The following is a 20,625-nucleotide window of genomic DNA, read 5'->3' as shown; positions in this document are numbered from 1 at the left end:
AACTGGACATAACCCTAGAGATGTACAATGGGTAGTACTAGAACGGGTGGTGGGCGACTCCCACAATATGGAAGCAAGGCTCTCGACCAAAGAGGCCCGTTGGATTTACCAGGAGAAGGCAGACCAACAGGGCCTTAATGACTTCATTGAATGGGGTAAGGTGGTACTGTGATACAAGGTCTCAATCGCCAGGGTTAGGCATCAATACATGAGGCTGCTGACCTCGCATCATCGACCACAGAATTCAGCGGAGTCAGGTATACCTATAAACTCACTGACCGGGCCGAGCTTAGGTGTAGGATCCCAGCACATCTATAACCGCCCCCACAATCTGCACCATGCAGATAAGGAATTTACCAGTTTAAATATATAAAGACATCCATAGGAATATACCAGTTTAAATATATAAATACATCTATTTTCCGTATTTCCATAATGAATTGTGTAAACTATATATTTATGAACTAGGGAGGTTGTTGGCACACCACATCATGCCCCCTTTTTGAAAAAACATTCAAAAACATTCAAAAACAATCAGGGAGTCAGTAGTCATAGTGTAACCAACAGCGGCGGTTTGCACAAGATGGCCGCCAATCCCCTCAGCAATCAGTGCGCATGCGCGGTTGCCGCGCGAATGACGCATTTAAACAGGAAGCAGGCCACTTCCCAGTGATCGAGGATTAGTCAAGTCCCGACGCACAGGCTAACGAGGTAAGACCCGGTGTAGCGGGCTGAGCAGTGTGATTTCCTCATATAGGCTGACGAGGGCAGTTTGTTTAGCACTGTGCCAGCGCATGACAAGCGCACGCTGAATAGCCGCGTAACATCAGGGCAGTCATGGGTTTTCAAACTTCAGGCAGCCGCGGCAACAGCGTTTCGCAGCGCAGTGTGTCAATTACAATTTTACATTTGACCATTCATGAAAATAAACAGCAGCAATAATGCAATCCAGGGTGATTTTCGAACAAAGGCATCACGGCAGGGCTCTGCTATCACTTGGATGTAGTCATTAGTAAAGGAGTCGATACACGATACTTGAGCAGAGGTGACTATACAGTATATACACCATGCCATTTCATTAACTGTTACATTTTTTATGTGTGCACTTATAGAAACGCAGTTCCGCAGCCTTGGAAGAAACAGCCAAAGGGTCTTTGCAAAACTTTACAGATACTTACACACTGAAGGTGCAGGTATGCTGAAAGACAGCCACTTTGACGGTAAATGCACATGTCAGGCGTGAAGCTGGTAATTTGGATGACGAGCATATGCTCGGAAGGACTAGTTGTGACCGGATGGGTGAGATACTGAGTATGTGTGTTTTTAATTGTGTTTCCCCCAGGTGCTGACTAAAAGTAATCGCTGGTCTACACTAGCGTTGCAGAGAGACCAGTCGACCCAAGCCCTGATGAAGTTGCCGGTAAATTGAACGGGCAACGAAACATGTCGGTTTTAATGAGCAGCGACACAGCTTAGAATAAAGTACCATATAGCCAGTGTAGTGCTGCTCGGTTTTAATTGGAGTGACTTGAGTCCTGATCAGACTCAGTTCACCAACAGTTGGGTCGACACTTCCTCTTTTCTTTAGATTACCAGACACATTTCACTATATAGTTTGCCCCGTAGACACCAGTCATTAGGACTAACACGAGGGTTCCAGCGTTCTTTATCATTTTCCTACTTTTCTGTTTCTGTTTGGGCGGCAGTGACCGATGATGACAACAGGAGGTAGTAGGCGAGTACCTGTCTACATAAACCTCGTTGGGGCTGCTTCCGTGAGGCGCTGCCGTCCTATCACACCTTTTTTACCTTTTTTACCTTTTTCGGTTTTGGCCTGATCACTAGCAGGTTTTTACAGCACCACAGTGTAGGGAAACACTTTGACACTTAGGGTCGTGTTGTTGTTGTTACACCCTGTGAATTTATACGCAGGCAGTGCTTAACAGCAACCTTTTCACTTTTATGTGGCAGAAACACCAGTGAGTGATAGTGAGACAGGCACTACAGATATTGAGTACCTAGATACTATACAAATTTTAATTAGAATTTCTTTTCGGGGTAGGTCTTGTTGTGTTGTATGGTCGTGAGAGGGGGGCTTCCTACCCTTTAACCCCCTAGGCTCCTTTGTTTGAGAGATGTTTTTTAAGGACCCAAGGAGTATCTGTACCCATATCGATCGTCTTCGTGATCTGCGTCTGTGGACATGCTGAACACTGTCCACATGGGAAATGGCCCTGGACTGGTGGTAGATCCCATAAGGTGTTGGTGTTAATGGAAATTTTGCCTTTGGGTCTAGTGTGTACGAGACTGTCTCTGAGATTAGTACCCCTTTTAAAGGAGAAGAGAGGATAAGGCAAACTCTCATTGCCTATGTTCAAAACACGCCAGTGTTTTCGCACCGTTTTCTGTACTTGGTTAGACCAAGTGCTAAAAGTGTTTACAAATGTCATTCTAGACAATGGAGGCTTAGGCACGGGAGGTTCTAATAGAGCTCCTCGGTTATTGTTCGAGGCTCTTTTCCAAGCCTTTCTCACTAGACGCTTGGGGTATTGTCTGTCTCTCAGTTGAATGGAGAGGTCCTCTGCATGTTGATTAAAAGTGCTGACATCGGAACAGTTTTTGCGAATGCGCAGAAACTGTCCAACAGGGAGGTTTTCCCGAAGGGACCTGGGATGATGACTGCTGAAACTCAAGAGGGAGTTCTTGGATAGGGGTTTTCTATAGAGTTCACTACCAAGAGTACCCTCATTCGGACAGATCACTATGTCTAAGAAGGGCAGTCGGTTTTTGTCTGAAACAACAGTGAACCACAAGAATTCATTTCTGGAGTTCAGCCAAGCATGGAAATCTAGCAACGATGCCAGGGAACCTTGCCAGATAACCAGAATATCGTCAATATACCTCTTCCAGATTTTAATCTGGTCTCTAAATGGGTTAGCCTGAGTGAGGATATTGTTCTGCTCAAAGAGATGGACGTACAGGTTGGCCAGGCTGGGAGCAAAAATGCTGCCCATAGATGTGCCCGAGACTTGAAGATATATAGTCTCCTCGAATTTGAAAAAGTGTTCCATCATGGCCAGCCTGGCCAATTCCATGATGAAATGCACTGGTGTAATCGAGTCCAAATTTCTTGAGTCAAGGAGACTCTCAATGGCTTGTAAAGTTTCTATTTGTGGAATCGAGGTGTACAAAGATTCCACATCAAAGCTGACTAAGAGATCTGTTGCAATGTCATAGCTGATATCAGGAAGTAGGCGTAGGACATCCTTGGTGTCTTGTAAGTAACTGGGCATTTCCTTGACAAGTGGTCGAAGGAAAAAGTCAACAAAAGTGGAGAGAGGTTCCAAAAGGGAACCTATACCAGAAATGATAGGTGGCCCTGGGGGTGGTCTTTGGCTTTTATGTATTTTAGGTAAGACATAAAAGTATGGCATCACAGGATGAGTAGGTGTCAGGAAGCGAGCTTCCTGCTCTGTGATCCAGCCAGCTGCTTTCGCGTCATCAACCAAGGTGAGAATTACTCTGGTGAGTCTAGGAGTGGGATCCTCGGTCAGACGTTTATATGATTTAGGGTAATCAAGTTGTCTTAAACATTCCCTGCGATATGCCTCAGTGTCTAGAATGACAATTGCCCCACCCTTATCGGCCGGTTTTATAATGATAGACTCATCATTGGCTAAAGTAGTGAGGGCTTGCTTTTCACTCTTAGAGAGATTGTGATAGATTTTGTCCTTTCTGGTACCTAGATCAGTAATGTCATGAATGACCGCTTGTTCAAACACTTTAACTCGATCAGGTATTAGATGAGTTGGAGGGTTGAATGTAGATGGTATTTTCAGGCCTGTGTTGTTGTCAAAGGAATCATCCGGAGATGTGGTGAGTTCCCTGTCTTTAAAGAAGAAATGTAAGCGGATTTTCCTGAAGAATTTCGCCATTTCTACTCTGAGCTGGAATAGATCTCCCTCATTGGTTGGGACATAACCCAAACCTTTGTTGAGGACCTGTGATTCCAAAGGTGTAAGAATTCTGGTACTCAGATTCACGACTAAATCGTTGTGTCTGTGCTGGTCCCTGGTTGTGGTTGCCCTTTTCTGCTGCGGGTGTTGGGAAGTTGCTGGTCCATCTGCCAATGTACCTGCGGCTGTCCTCTCCTTCTGCCTCTATTCCGTCCACGGCCTGCCCCTAAGAAAGGCGTTTGACCGGGAAATGGAGGAGGTGGCGCTGCAAAAGGGGGCATGGGCTGGGTGAAAGGGGGAAATTGATACCCCCATGGTGCCGGAGGCCACCATGGTCCTCCTGATTGGTAGGGATTTGGCATGCCTCGCCTTTGATAAGGACGAGACTGTTGTCCTCTTCCTCTCCTGGGTGGTTGCATGTTATTTTCAGTCTCTGAATCAGCAGAGTGAGTATCAGATCTCGATGAGGAGTAGTTTGAACCATATCTTCTACCTTTCTTGTTGAACTCTGGTGGAACATATTGCTCGCTAGTGTAGGGATAGACCTTCTCAAGAGAGAAGCGTGCCAGGTCTTTTTTAAACTTCTCTATTTTCGTCAATAGGATCGTATCCTCATGCTCCTTATTGGATTTTGTTTGTTTCTTCCAAATTTCGCTTATAAATGGTACTAGATATGGTAGTCTTTATTTGCCCTTCAAGTGTCTGTATTTCAATGAGTATGGCGTCCGCCACCCTTTTGGCTGTGTTGATAATTAGGATCAACAAATCGCGTGTGCAACGCCACGCGATTAGTGACCATTCTTTCAAAAAAGCTTTGTCCGATAGAAACAGTCTCGGAGCATTAGTCACTATTAGGCCCATAGGGGCACTGTTGCTTCTTAGATATTCAGTCATAATCGCACCATGAATGAAGGTGCGAGAATGAGAGTTCTTAAGATTAAGTAGTGACTGCCAATCATCTTGTGTGGTGTTTGTAACTGAGGATAAGGAATCTAGGATGCTAGGATTCATGCTTAGTATGGATTGAAGCACGTCTTCATTAAAAGATAGACCAGTGAACTCTGCCATGATGTGACACTGTCAAATAGCAATAGATAAAACTCTCCTGAAATGTGGAGAGTGTTCAAAGTAAGGACCCGCAGCCGTAGCTGCTCAAATGCTCAATACACAGAATTCTCACAAAGGGGGAAGGGTGGGGGAGGGTCCAAGGGAAAGGTTTAAAGACCAGCTACAGTATAAATCCCCTAATCAACGTATACTCTACAAAGATACTGAGGGTCTAATGTCCTGTATAAGGAAAGCACTAACGAAGCAGGCACGTTGAAACCCCAAACATACATTGGTGAGAAACATATCAAAATGATTTAGTTCCCATCACCCACCAAAGGTGGCTTATCATCATCTGGGAACTCAGGACTGTACTGAGAGAACCAACCGCTCTGATGGTAATGGTGGTTATCCAGTTGTTCCAGGAGTGAATACAAACGGTAGGGTGATGGTTGCAGTGCAAAAAAGTGAGCAATATAAAGAAAAAGTGCTATTAAAAATGGCTACCAAGATGCTATAAATTTTATTCTGGCGCTATCTTGATGTCACTTTAAAATCAGTGCGTAGACAGCTTAACAAATAACTGTCGGATCGACGGTCTACATGTTTCGGCTACTGGACATTAGAGTCCAAGCTCTCATCAGGACCATATTGTCGCTACTGCAAAAAAGTGTTTAAAATAGAAAAACAAAGGTTATCAACCAAGTTGGTATACCATACAACCTGATTGGATCTGTGTGTCCCTATGGAACTGTTACAGGTCAAGAACCTAAATGAAAGTAAAGCAAAGAAATGTCAGCTAAATCTTGTGCAATGTTAGTGTGAATACAGAACATATTATAAAAAAACATTTTGTATATTTTTATTTATACTAATCGATGTATTGCATAGCCATAGTCAGATCAATACTCGGTCTGTGCACTTACCCGGAAAACTGTGGGTACGCACCTCGCCTCGCCTGGCATCTGCTCAGGGTGTTGAGGCACCGCTCTACAAGAGGAAATTTCAGGTGTAATGTTTAATACTAATCCCCAGTGGACAAGGAAAGTTCAATACACGGGGGTTAAAAGAAATAACAAAAAGGAGTGCTTAGCTAGACAAGTGTAAAAACATGGCAGAGTAGTAGTCTAAAAACAGAGCAAGAGGAATACCCTCTTATCATGTATTGCGATGTAAACAAATTATCACATCTTAGCACGGAACAAACACCGTGTTCATATCTTGTTGTTATGGAAAACACTATTGTGCTTCACAGAGAGGGACAGGATATCCTTACAGTATCAGTCCAAAACCTCCTAACTGTCTGTAAAGGCCCATGGAAAGTAGACAATAGAAAGTCTCCCCAGTCGTAGGATATCCGGGCAAAAACACAAAAAAGCATATTGTGTCACCAGGGTAACGGTGCGCGCTAAAGCCGGCGCTGGTATAAACGCGCCGATGCGCGGGGTGAGAATCATGCAATTCAGTAACAGTTTGAGGAGGAAAAAACTGAAAGCACCCACCTGTCCGTCGGTACCCCGCTCTGTCATCCGAGCTGGAAGGGGAGGTGACGAATGGACTTTCCAACCACCGTAATATCGCGTCAAAGCGCGAAAAACGTGAAAAGCACTTCCGTGTTAATGATTACGGAACGTGTAAAGGTCAAAAATACGTGCTCTTTAGGGTAGCTGGGAAATGGAGTGCTGAGTGAACGGGAGTGTCTTTATACTGTCAGTAGTGACTAAAAAGTGAGTAGAGACAGGTCATGAGTCGTAATATGCAGACTCACATCGATTTTTGTTAGATTGATTTTACAAAAACCGATTCTAAAAGTAGGTTACAGCAGGGATGTGAAGAATTAACAAATAGTCATCTACCAAAAAAGGTGATGTGCCGGATAGTCAAAATGTGCTAAATCACTTTTTCTACTGGACTCGTGTAGATGTCACAATCACGAGCAAAGTATGTTTGTGCACACGAGATGGCATATAATAAAGAAGGATATGAGAATAAGAGCCAGCTAGAATATAGGTTGAATGCTTCATGAGTTTAAAGTGACGACCACGGAATTTCGTCGTTCAAGCCAAAAATGTCACTTTTAAGTTTGAAAACCCATTTCTGTTCTTTTTGATACAGAAATTTTGTGATATCTGTGACATGTGTGGGAATAAATGGTTGTTCTAAAACCAACCATCTCAAATCTTCTGGTTTGTGTTTGAGTGACAGGAAATGGTTGGTGAGTTTAGTGGCCTGTTTGTTCCGTCTGATTGTGCTCTTGTGCTCATTAATGCGTGTCTTCACTTTGCGTGTGGTCATACCAACATAACGCAGAGAGCAGGGACAAGTGATGAGGTATATGACTTTTTCTGTGTTACAGTTGGTATGTTTTTTAAGGACCCAAGGAGTATCTGTACCCATATCGATCGTCTTAGTGATCTGCGTCTGTGGACATGCTGAACACTGTCCACATGGGAAATGGCCCTGGACTGGTGGTAGATCCCATAAGGTGTTGGTGTTAATGGAAATTTTGCCTTTGGGTCTAGTGTGTAGGAGACTGTCTCTGAGATTAGTACCCCTTTTAAAGGAGAAGAGAGGATAAGGCAAACTCTCATTGCCTATGTTCAAAACACGCCAGTGTTTTCGCACCGTTTTCTGTACTTGGTTAGACCAAGTGCTAAAAGTGTTTACAAATGTCATTCTAGACAATGGAGGCTTAGGCACGGGAGGTTCTAATAGAGCTCCTCGGTTATTGTTCGAGGCTCTTTTCCAAGCCTTTCTCACTAGACGCTTGGGGTATTGTCTGTCTCTCAGTTGAATGGAGAGGTCCTCTGCATGTTGATTAAAAGTGCTGACATCGGAACAGTTTCTGCGAATGCGCAGAAACTGTCCAACAGGGAGGTTTTCCCGAAGGGACCTGGGATGATGACTGCTGAAACTCAAGAGGGAGTTCTTGGATAGGGGTTTTCTATAGAGTTCACTACCAAGAGTACCCTCATTCGGACAGATCACTATGTCTAAGAAGGGCAGTCGGTTTTTGTCTGAAACAACAGTGAACCACAAGAATTCATTTCTGGAGTTCAGCCAAGCATGGAAATCTAGCAACGATGCCAGGGAACCTTGCCAGATAACCAGAATATCGTCAATATACCTCTTCCAGATTTTAATCTGGTCTCTAATGGGTTGTCTGGAGTGTTGGGATCCAGTCTGGTGGTGTGATGCTCCTTTGACGTACTTGGTGATGATGCACCTAGATGACGATGACAAACACAGTAATTTTCCTTCAGTTGGGCAGCAGGCAGCGATCTCTTGCCTTGGGTGACCTTGTGGAGTGAGGAGGGCTAGAGGGACTTCATGGCCACTTGCAGTTGTCTTCCAGCAGGTGCACTTGCTAGGCGTGGTGCTATCGATACCAAGCAGCTGGTGACAGGTGAGAGGCGGGCGAACTGCGAGGCGTAGGGCCTGGACACAGATCGCGCTTGCTAGCGGCTTACTGTTGGTCCTCCTGCGAAGCTGTCTCCAGTGACGTTTCTCCACCCCGGTGGCTGGCTTGTGCTGAGGAACACCTGCTCCAGTGCTGGCACGAGTCCTCTGTCCTGTCGCTCTTCTCCATTCCATCTTGCACGCCTGTGGTGGTTGTCTGCCCTGTGGTGTTGTGCCACTGTTCTTTCTTCCCTTGCCGAGTGCCGTCCTCCCACTCTCTCTTCTTCCTTCCGACCAGGTCTTCAATTGGATGTGGTGTCCTGCCACCTGTCTCATGTTTGCACCACATGGACATCTCGCTGGTCAAGTCCAGTTCTTGGAACGGCCTTCACTTTTCTGTGGACCTGTCGCAGGTCTGTCCTGTCAGTAGGACTTGCTTCTTCCTCTTGGGGACCTTTCACGGGCACCATCCCCTTCTCAGGGATTTTGCGGTGCTCCTCTTCTCTTCACTCTAGGGCCTTGTGCTTGCGCCTCGAGACTGCGCTGTCATGGCGCTTGATCCTTTCTCCATTCGGGCATGCTTGGCAGGGTTGGTCACTTTGTGTGACGTGCTCCTTCTTACTGTGCGATGTGGTGTTCGGCCACTTGTCACCTGTCGTTGGGGCACATGTTGCATGGCAGCTTTCCACAGGGAGTGTGCAACTCTCCTCTTGCCTGTCTTGGGCCATCGACGACTCCGTCTTGAGGCAGTGTGAGGGAGGACACTGTGCTGTCTTCTGCCCACTGCGGGGCTTTGCTGGTGCGGCGGAGATGTGCACACACTGTGCTGTCTTTAGCATTCCTTCCCTTCGGAGAGGTCCCTCTCTCCTGGGCTGCTGCCAACACTGTCAGGTTTGATAGTGCGGCCCTCTGCGCGCCTCTGACTCTGCATTCGTGGTTCTCCATCATGGGTGCTGTCGGCTGGCGCTTGACGTGCCCTTATCTAGCTCGTGGTGTGGTGCAGGAAGAATCTGGAGAAGCAGGGGGCACAGCGCTGGTCTGGTAAGACGGCGTTGGTTATCTGCACTTTTCTCTGTGGTAATGAGCTTTGTAGTCCGTTTTATTCTGCAGGTGCGGCAAACACATAAGTGCACTAGATTGCACTGCAGCTCCTCTTTCACCGCCGCAGCAGTTTCCTAGTAAGCAGGGGCTGGCTCTGTGGCGCTGCTGCTTTATTTTCGGGCCATCTGCAACCTTCCTTGATGCAGCAGGGTCATGCCACCTGTGGAGGAGCTGTGTAAACAGGTATATGAGGGAGTGTCCCTCAGAGCAGGTGCATTCACGGGCCTCCCCTTACTCTTCTCAGCTGCAGGCTGGACACCGTGGCCATTCATTGGCAGCCTCTCGCTGGGCCACTGCACGGTCTTTCCGCGTAGTGCTCATGCAGTACGTGTGCTTTGGAAACTTGTTCTCTGAGGCTGATTACCCTTTTTTCGAGCATGTTTAGAGGCATGTGCCTGATGCCCCTGTTCCCCTTCCAGGTCGCGTCAGAGCCCACCGAGGCTCAGTTCGGCAGTGGGACTCGTGCGAGGACCAACGTGGGGACGGCACCTTCCTGCCGGTGCGGCCTCTGACATCGCCTCCTTCAGGGTAAGTGCTGCCCCTTTTTCTATGCTGCAGGGAGGGTGCAGGCCGGCGTGGGCAACCTGCTGGAGTACTGCGGATGGGAACGGAGGTACGGCAGAAGGTGGCCGTTTTATCTTCTACCTCAATCTGTTGCCGGTAGCCCCCTGTCGTATAGCTGGCCAGGTCTCGCTGGAAGGCGGTGGGGGGGCGCGCACTGCAGGCATGGCCTGTCCTTTCAAGCCTCAGGGATTTCATGCAAGGCACTTGCCTGAGTTGCCTGTCTCTACCCCTCACTGTTTCCACGGCAGCCTTGCGTGGACAGGGGCGACTTCGGTAGTGCTCTGAATTGGTGCAGACGTGTCCCCCTTCCTTGCTGGGACACCAACGCAGGTACATGTGATGGGACGTCTCACATGGGGCCGCAGTACCAGCCAGGTATGTACAGTGTTACGCTGAGAGGCATCAGCAGGGCTGGGCTCATCGGCCAGATTATGCTGGGTGTAAAGTTGTGTCCTTACTACCTCAACGGTGGCAGGAGGAGTGGAGCGCCTTGGGCTCTGCTCCCACCATGAGGGGTGGTGAGGCGGCTGCTACCTCGCACATGGGATAAGACCCGCTCGTCGCCATTGTGGTGTCTTGGGCCCTAGGCCCACATGCTGGGTAAAGGACCACACAGACACGTTTGTGCAATACTGGAACTGGCCCAGGGCATGTGCGCCTGGCCCCTTTTATTAACAGGGTCACCTGACTGGTGACGCCTGTAATGGGTGGGTGTTAGTGTAAGTGTTGTACAGGGTGAACACTAAAACGTGACCAGCCGGACATTACAGCATTCAGTTGGCCTAAGCTCTTAGTAGTTCCCCTACCCTTACCTGTGCTTTGCATTTTCATATGTTTCTCAAGCTATCTCAATTCCCGAAGAGACCCTTTTATCCATTGTAGGATCGAAACGCTGTTGACTCTCTTCGCAAGCAAAGCACCTATCATTTCATAAATGATGTGTTGAAAGACAACTATGTGTCCGTTGTGATGAAATAGAATTATGCGGTTGTTTACATATCAACATAGCGATATATTTCACTATTTTTTCACTCACAAGTTTGGCTGTTCCTTACATGGGAGTCACTTTGCACTTACTTCGTTCAAACATTTGATTCTAAGATGCGGGTCATGTTGTAAATAAATCTACTCTTTCCACTGAAGCCTACTGTTGAAACTCTGTATTATTTTTGTAAATTGTACTAATTACAGGAATGTTGCTGTTCTAACCCAATATCTTAGCTACAAATTAGTTCTGAGTGAACCATTGTGATTGTTTGTACGAGAATGTAAAGCAATATATTCTTTGCACACATTTTAAACAGCTTTGTACGCAGATATGTTAGATGCCATTTTAAATGTCTAAATGTTTGTGTTCATGGCTATTCAAAAGCCAGCAGGTCCATTTAGTCTTTCTTTCTTCTTAGCTTTATAATGAGTACCATCCAATTGTCCAAGAATCAACATCTGTCATAAGATTTGGTGGTGATCAAACTCTATGAAAAACATACATTCTATATATAGTTGTTTGCATTTTAAGGCTAGTTTTTGCCTGCTTGTTATCCATTAGTATGTTTTTTATCATGTGTAATGCCAAGCTTTTTTAATTTACGCTCAAATAGCTGAAAACGACGTTTTCCCCAAATGCCTCCGGTTATTTGTAACACTGGGCGTAGTTCGCGAAGTAGCGCTACGTGTAGCTACGCAAAGTGCACTTAGCACTTCGCGAACTGCGTAGTACCCTGTTTGCACTGTGCAAGATGCCGTTTTCAATGATTGCACAGTGCGGACAAGCATCCGGCACTGTGCAATCATTGAAAATGGCATCTTGCACAGTGCGAGCTGTAGTTTTCTGCCGCTCGAGTAGATTTTTACTCGAGCGGCAGCTTTCTCAACGCGGACTCGTAGTTTCTCATCACGAGCGGTCGCGAGCATACGGGATCACTCGCAATGAGAAACCTGACCTCCCCGCGTTGAGAATCTCGCCGGGAGGTTTATTTTCCACGCTCGTGATCGGCAACTTGATGTTGCTGATCGCGAACGAGGAAAAAGTCTCGCCGGGATGTCATTTTGCTTGCTCGCGGTCGCCAACTTGACGTTGAGGACCGCGAGCAAGCAAAAAATGACCGCTGCACTACGCTACGCGTGTTTGCACTGTGCTACATGCAATTCGCGTAGTGCGAAGTAGCGCAAACTTCGCAAACTACGCAAGCGTAGCGTAGTGATTTGCCCAGGGTTAGTTATTTGTTCAATAGTGTAGACAGTTCTTCCATCTGTGAGTGATAGGAAATGCCTGATTTATTCTCAAATATTGCTCTCCTTGGAGGGAAACATATAGATTTATTGAGCATGACCAGGTTGTGACAACTGGCTATAATGAGAAATCGAGGTTTGATAACTTTTCGTTTTGTTGTTGCAGATAAACCTACAGCGAAAAATGAGGGTTACTGGAGTGATAACACAAGGAGCCAAGAGGATCGGAAGTCCAGAATACATCAAGTCATATAAGATTGCATATAGCAACGATGGCAAGTCTTGGGCAACATACAAAATTAAAGGAGGCAGAGAAGACATGGTGAGTGTGAGCCACACATGATAGAAAATGGGACATTTTGGCCCAATATTCTACAGACTTTAAACTGTTAGTCCATCTGCGTGTAGTCATCTCATGGCATTCACCTCGAGGTGTAAATCAAATATTTATTCATGGATTAGTAATTTTATTAAGATATACTACAGTATTATACCAGTAGTGTTTAGATAATGTGTTTTCCAAAGATGTATGTAAAGCAATACGTCCATGTTACCGTGTGGTTCTTCAGAGAGAGAACTGATACGCAGAATTCAGAAAAAGGAAAACATAGTCCAGAAAAAAGTACAGGTAATCCATTTTCATGGCACCATGTCTTTTATTTTGTCTCCAGGTTCATCTTTACCTATATTTTTAATTCTAACGACAGATGTCACCACCTAACGGTACCGGCTTTCTTATCCCGACTACATGCCCTTTACTCACATGTAGTCTTGTTTTTTTTTCTTTTTTAGTTCAGTCTGTTCCTAGTCCAAGGAACCCTTCAAATTACAAACCTAGGGGCATATTAGTCTAGTTTCCTGTTGTGGCAAGGACCTCTTATATGTTTATTTAATTGTTTGCATGACTGATAGTGTTCACGGTTATCGTTCGATTGTGTTTGAACCAATGATCATAACAATTTCAGTCTGCGTTTTGTTTTTGCTGATAATACTGTTTTGAAATGTACATGGTATGTGCAAAATCTGTGACAGAATTGTTGAACTAATAAAATTCTTTTGAATTAACGTTTTGCAGTTAAAAGGTAAGAGACTACGAAATACATCTTATGTTGTTAGAAGTGTTGGCCATGATTGGAGGAAGAAGTTCAGATGTATATTTCACACAAACCAGTACAGAAGAGGGCACATTTGTTGTTGGACCTGGCCCTTTCAGCAGGGTCACCCCAGAGTATTGCCTTCCTTTGCTGAATCCATTCTTGTTGACTTTTAGGACCCTGTGCACTTTTCCTCTGCTAATCAGCCGTGGAGTGCTTGGGCTTTCTCCTTAAAACAGGGTGAAATTAGCCTACACCGCATTGACGCATTTAATTTACCTGTACGTCCCTAGTAAAGTTGTACTACATGTACTAAATGTACCCAGGACATGTCATTTAAATGGCACTAGAGTGCAGCAGCACTCATTGTGACACCCACTTAAGTAGCCATTTAAAATGTGCGTCAGGCCTGCCACTGGAGCCTGTAGTGCAGTGTATATTGCCATTATGCTCTGATAAAATAAACCTTTTGCCAGGCCTAAATTGTCCTTCTTAATACTTGAGTATCCTCTAAGGTAGGCTCTAAAGGCTCATATTACAGGGTCCATGGTATTTAAAATCTATGACTTTTTATTTATGCTTTACAGTTCCTGACAGTTAAAGATTCCCACTGTCATTTTCACTGCTGTAAGGTCTATCACTCCCATAGACTAATAATGAGTTGTGTGGGAAGTGAGTTAACACGTATTATACTTTATACTTAATATTTGCAGACTTCAGATTGGAAGCAGATTGAGATATGCTGTTTACACTCAAATTAATAGAAATTTGTGATCCTCTTTAATAGTACAGTCTGATTTTAGATTACAATTCTAAAAATGCTACTTTTAGAAAGTTGGCATTTTCCTGCCTAAACAGCCTGAAGCCTTTCTAGGAGTTTCCAGCTGCCTGGGCCTGATAATGATTCCTCCATAGCTAATGTGTATTGGGCCCATACAGTGAAACATGAGACCTGGGTGTGTCTGGCAACATGGCCAGGGAGGAGCTGTACTCTGCACTGATTACATTTCAAAGGACCTTGCCCGCAGCACACACAAAGGAACCTGACACCATATATGAACAGAACCTTCAAAACTACCTTTCAGAACGTTGCAGGAGCCGTAGTAGATTCAGAAGAAGGACTGCCTTGCTCTTTCAAAAAAGGAAGATTGGACCTGCTTGCCTTGATCCCAGACTACCCAGAGTGACTCCAAGTGTCTGTTGGCTGAACTTTATGAGCTACAGGAACCGAAGGCATCACCAGATCTGACTGCAAGCAACAGGAAGCACTGCAAAGCATTGCTGCCCACCTGGAAGCTCCATTGGAACTGACGTTTAGTGATGTGAAGCCCCACAAATCCTCAAAGAACAGCTGAAAGCTTTATTGGAATGGACGCTGAGCGACGCTAAGACTAACAAAGCAACACCGCACAGACCTTGCATTAAGGACAATGCAATTCTCAACAGGACGAATTTGGTCCTGTACTCGGCCTGTGCTCCATTGCCGATCAGCTGGAACTTGTGACTGTGTCCCGGTCCAGGGAGACCAGATGCCCATAGTGAGCACTTTGCTCCTGGCTCTATTTTCACCTAAAATTTTTAACATCAGTATCTCCAGTTCTACTCGGTGGATTTTGTTCATTTTGGTGTCATTTAAAAAAAAACTTACATTTACTATATTTTTCTAAATTGTTTTGGGAGTTTGGTGTGTTTTCACATTATTACTGTTTGAGTGCTGCATAAAAACTTTAAACTTTGCTACCAGACAGTTCACCACATGTTTATTTGTGGACTTCTGTGGATCACCCTGACAAGGATTGTGTTTATTATTTAAGTGGAAAATGAACAAATGATGGAGGGAATGCTGAACAAATCAAACATTCACCACTGTCCCACATCTGGGTTTAATCCATCGGTTTTCTACTCACCACACCACCCCAGTTTGGACCCAGTCATATGCAATTCGTTCTTGACCTTGCTCCCCATGGGAACAGTCCAGCCTAACCTGCCATGCCAGGTCATCCCTGGACCAGAAAGAAGCATCCTGGGGCTGGTTTCAGGGTATCACCCCTCATCAGCCAGGCTATCACAGAACCCACCCCTGGGCATACCATTCCCAATTAGGCCAAATTCAACAAGCTAGCCTGGCCGTTAATCATTTGCTCTTTTTGCCATGTTAGAATTTGTATAATGAATGGCCAATTGATAGCTGGTCATTTGAGGTGATACCAAAAACAATGGTCCTTGACCAATTAGTTAATACAAGTGAGCCAATTGCTTCACTAAGTCAATTAGGTTTTTTAATCTTGAGCTCGGAACCCAAAACACTTTTTAAAGGGAGAGAACTCACAATACTCAATATACAATTCAATCCAGCAAAGAACAACATCCAACCTTGTTTAGATTATCATACATATTCGTTTATTATTAAATAGGGTAATTTAAGGTTGCTCCAAGAGGAACGTGCAACAAAAGAAGGTGATTAAGAGTGAATGGGTGAAGCAAGGAATGGAAACAAAGTAGTAAAAGACATTCATTTGTTTTACAATAGGGATCGGTTGTAATTCACCGTCCAGAAAACCTGGTCACATTTCTCAATCACAGATACATGTTTTCGTATTTCAAAGGACCCAATAATTGGTCTAGCACAAAGGAACTATATGTGTATCCCAGGTAATAGAAAGTAAGCGTCGACGTTTCGACCCGTCTTGAAGGCCTTGAGGAGATTTAGACCTTGGCCGTGCGGATCTTCATCAGGACCAAAGGGAGGGGGTTGGGGCAACCTGACTGGGTGATGAATTTGATCGTCCACCTAAAATGTTAAAACACGGGGAAATGAGGATGTCGTCCTAATTAAAACCAACCACTAGAAACACGTCATAGTAAATCGTGTACCTGATTAATTATGGATATCCAATTCAATGGGGCTCATCAGACGTCCAATGAATGGAGGACTGCGTATCAGGGGTAGTAATCGAACTGTGGGGACTCAATCCATGCTGTGGGGAATTAAAAAGAAGGATATCTAAGAATGGGCGGTGTCACTCGCACCAGTACTGAAATTAGCGCTATCGTTGTGGAGTCACACAAAAACTAATGATATATGACTAACGTTTCATTGGAGTTAAGGAGGAGCATTAAGTCGCATTAAACATATACGCACAAGGTAAGCCGATACTAATATTGGCGATATCCATTACATAAGTGACAAAAGGCATCTTACCGCAACAGACGCTGCTGTCTGGTTCAGGTCAGTCACTTGTGTGATCGTTGTAACGAGGTATGAGGTTCACTCGTAACTAAAGTAAACAGAATGGATGGTGTATATTAGGGGGTGGGGGTGGCTAGAAGTTGATAAGATAGATTCAGGAATGGGATGGAGATTACTCTTACCCAGAGGCACAATGTATGTGCTGACTATTTGAGGAACGTCCGTCTCCGCCGAAGCTGCCGCTCAGTGTGAGCTTCGTCCGCGTCTGCATGCGGTTACCGGGGCAACCGTCAGCGTATTAATGACGGTTACCGGGGGATGGACAAAGTAGAAAGACTAACCGAACACTGACGGAAAGTCGAGAATCTAGGTATATGATTATTTGGATAGGTACAAAGAATTTTAATATTCAAGCAACATGGAGAAAAATACATAAAGATTAAAGATTCCATGGATTGGTAATAATCATTGCATAATTAGTTGGAAGAATTCCACACGTACATATAAACAATTCATATAGCGGAAGAAAGACATAACGCAATAATGCGTGAAGACAGACAAAAAATTAAATTGACATATACATCAACAGCATAAAATTAACAATTAGTGCCATACAATTACAAACTAATTGTGAAGCCAGATTTGGTAACAGGGACCAATTGAACCACAGGCTGCCGTGGCATTCAGGATCTTTACAGGGTGTCGAAAGTGAGTGGCTAACTAGATCAACAGTTCATTAAGGAAACCTGTTTATTGATTTCATCAAGTTCGTTAAGCCCGCTAGTTACAGTATCTAGGAAATGGATCCATCTGCACTCACGTTTGTTCAATATGTCTGAGAAATTGCCCCCACGAGGGTTCGGTTTAACCTTTTCCAAAACCCACCACCGCAGGCTGTCAGCTTTGTGTTCGAACCTACCAAAGTGTTCCACCAGGGGAGCACCGGGTGTATTGCAGCGGATACGACTACAATGTTGCAGTATCCGGCACTTCACTTTTTGAATAGTTTGGCCCACATACAGAAGTTCACACGGGCAAGCAATCACGTAAATCACCCCAGATGTGTTACAGTTACTGTGTTCTTTAAGTGTGTAGGTTTGGTTGTTGTGTGTGAAGTGGTCGATTGTTCTAGTCAGTGCACAAGCTTTGCATGAACCACATTTGTGGTGTCCCATGATGGGGGTACCCCATAGAGTGGTCTGTCCTGATAATTGATTAGTGGGTAGTAGGGATTTGATCAGGTAATCCCTGATGTTTTTACCTTTTCTAAAGGCATGCAACGGGGTGGATATATTGCCTAGTTCCTCCGCAACTAAGTGCCAGTGCTGGTTGATTGCTTTTTTAATGGTATTGCTCTTGGTGTTAAACGTGGTCACGCACACCAGCCTTTCCTCATTGCTCTTCTCTTTTGATTTAGGAGTTAGTAGGAATTCCCTGTGGTTATGCCAGGCCCGTTTGCGTGCCTTCTTCAAAAGCCTAACAGGGTAACCCCGGTCTATTAGTCTGGACAATAGACCTGCCGATTCATCAAAAAAGTCTTCCTTTTTTGAACAGTTCCTCCGAATGCGGAGAAACTGTCCAAAGGGTAAGTTGTCCCTAAGGTTCCGGGGGTGATGGCTTGAGTAGCGTAATAGTGTGTTTCTTTCACTAACTTTCCTGAATAATGTGGTGTATAATTTACCTGATTCAGGGTCACATTTGATAGTGATGTCAAGAAAATCAATGCTTTCTCTGCTGTAATTCATGGTGAATTGGATATCTGTGCAACATGTATTTAGCCATTGGTGGAATTTTATAAGATTCTCTTCTTCACCTCGCCAGACGAACACAACATCATCGATGTATCGACGCCATAGCTCAATGCAATTACTATAAGGATTTTGTTGGTTGAGGACATACCGATGTTCAAACTCACTCATGTAAATAATCGCCAGATTTGGAGCAAAGCTGGCGATTATTTACATGAGTGAGTTTGAACATCGGTATGTCCTCAACCAACAAAATCCTTATAGTAATTGCATTGAGCTATGGCGTCGATACATCGATGATGTTGTGTTCGTCTGGCGAGGTGAAGAAGAGAATCTTATAAAATTCCACCAATGGCTAAATACATGTTGCACAGATATCCAATTCACCATGAATTACAGCAGAGAAAGCATTGATTTTCTTGACATCACTATCAAATGTGACCCTGAATCAGGTAAATTATACACCACATTATTCAGGAAAGTTAGTGAAAGAAACACACTATTACGCTACTCAAGCCATCACCCCCGGAACCTTAGGGACAACTTACCCTTTGGACAGTTTCTCCGCATTCGGAGGAACTGTTCAAAAAAGGAAGACTTTTTTGATGAATCGGCAGGTCTATTGTCCAGACTAATAGACCGGGGTTACCCTGTTAGGCTTTTGAAGAAGGCACGCAAACGGGCCTGGCATAACCACAGGGAATTCCTACTAACTCCTAAATCAAAAGAGAAGAGCAATGAGGAAAGGCTGGTGTGCGTGACCACGTTTAACACCAAGAGCAATACCATTAAAAAAGCAATCAACCAGCACTGGCACTTAGTTGCGGAGGAACTAGGCAATATATCCACCCCGTTGCATGCCTTTAGAAAAGGTAAAAACATCAGGGATTACCTGATCAAATCCCTACTACCCACTAATCAATTATCAGGACAGACCACTCTATGGGGTACCCCCATCATGGGACACCACAAATGTGGTTCATGCAAAGCTTGTGCACTGACTAGAACAATCGACCACTTCACACACAACAACCAAACCTACACACTTAAAGAACACAGTAACTGTAACACATCTGGGGTGATTTACGTGATTGCTTGCCCGTGTGAACTTCTGTATGTGGGCCAAACTATTCAAAAAGTGAAGTGCCGGATACTGCAACATTGTAGTCGTATCCGCTGCAATACACCCGGTGCTCCCCTGGTGGAACACTTTGGTAGGTTCGAACACAAAGCTGACAGCCTGCGGTGGTGGGTTTTGGAAAAGGTTAAACCGAACCCTCGTGGGGGCAATTTCTCAGACATATTGAACAAACGTGAGTGCAGATGGATCCATTTCCTAGATACTGTAACTAGCGGGCTTAACGAACTTGAAGAAATCAATAAACAGGTTTCCTTAATGAACTGTTGATCTAGTTAGCCACTCACTTTCGACACCCTGTAAAGATCCTGAATGCCACGGCAGCCTGTGGTTCAATTGGTCCCTGTTACCAAATCTGGCTTCACAATTAGTTTGTAATTGTATGGCACTAATTGTTAATTTTATGCTGTTGATGTATATGTCAATTTAATTTTTTGTCTGTCTTCACGCATTATTGCGTTATGTCTTTCTTCCGCTATATGAATTGTTTATATGTACGTGTGGAATTCTTCCAACTAATTATGCAATGATTATTACCAATCCATGGAATCTTTAATCTTTATGTATTTTTCTCCATGTTGCTTGAATATTAAAATTCTTTGTACCTATCCAAATAATCATATACCTAGATTCTCGACTTTCCGTCAGTGTTCGGTTAGTCTTTCTACTTTGTCCATCCCCCGGTAACCGTCATTAATACGCTGACGGTTGCCCCGGTAACCGCATGCAGACGCGGACGAAGCTCACACTGAGCGGCAGCTTCGGCGGAGACGGACGTTCCTCAAATAGTCAGCACATACATTGTGCCTCTGGGTAAGAGTAATCTCCATCCCATTCCTGAATCTATCTTATCAACTTCTAGCCACCCCCACCCCCTAATATACACCATCCATTCTGTTTACTTTAGTTACGAGTGAACCTCATACCTCGTTACAACGATCACACAAGTGACTGACCTGAACCAGACAGCAGCGTCTGTTGCGGTAAGATGCCTTCTGTCACTTATGTAATGGATATCGCCAATATTAGTATCGGCTTACCTTGTGCGCATATGTTTAATGCGACTTAATGCTCCTCCTTAACTCCAATGAAACGTTAGTCATATATCATTAGTTTTTGTGTGACTCCACAACGATAGCGCTAATTTCAGTACTGG

General features: G+C 44.6%; 1 protein-coding gene across 1 annotated transcript in view; it reads left to right on the top strand.

Moving 5' to 3' along the window:
* The window catches only part of EDIL3 (EGF like and discoidin domains 3), a 1,529,327-nt gene that overhangs the window by 1,056,680 nt on the left and 452,022 nt on the right, over window positions 1–20,625 (top strand). Inside the window, exon 8 of the mRNA XM_085632425.1 lies at window positions 12,466–12,621. Coding sequence (XP_085488551.1) covers window positions 12,466–12,621 — 156 coding nt within the window. The remainder of the gene's footprint in view (window positions 1–12,465; window positions 12,622–20,625) is intronic.

Source organism: Triturus cristatus, chromosome 2_1 (assembly GCF_964204655.1).
Source record: "Triturus cristatus chromosome 2_1, aTriCri1.1, whole genome shotgun sequence".
Lineage (NCBI taxonomy): Eukaryota > Metazoa > Chordata > Amphibia > Caudata > Salamandridae > Triturus > Triturus cristatus.
The sequence above is the reverse complement of the archived record's forward strand: the minus strand, read 5'-3'. Positions and strand labels throughout refer to the sequence as shown.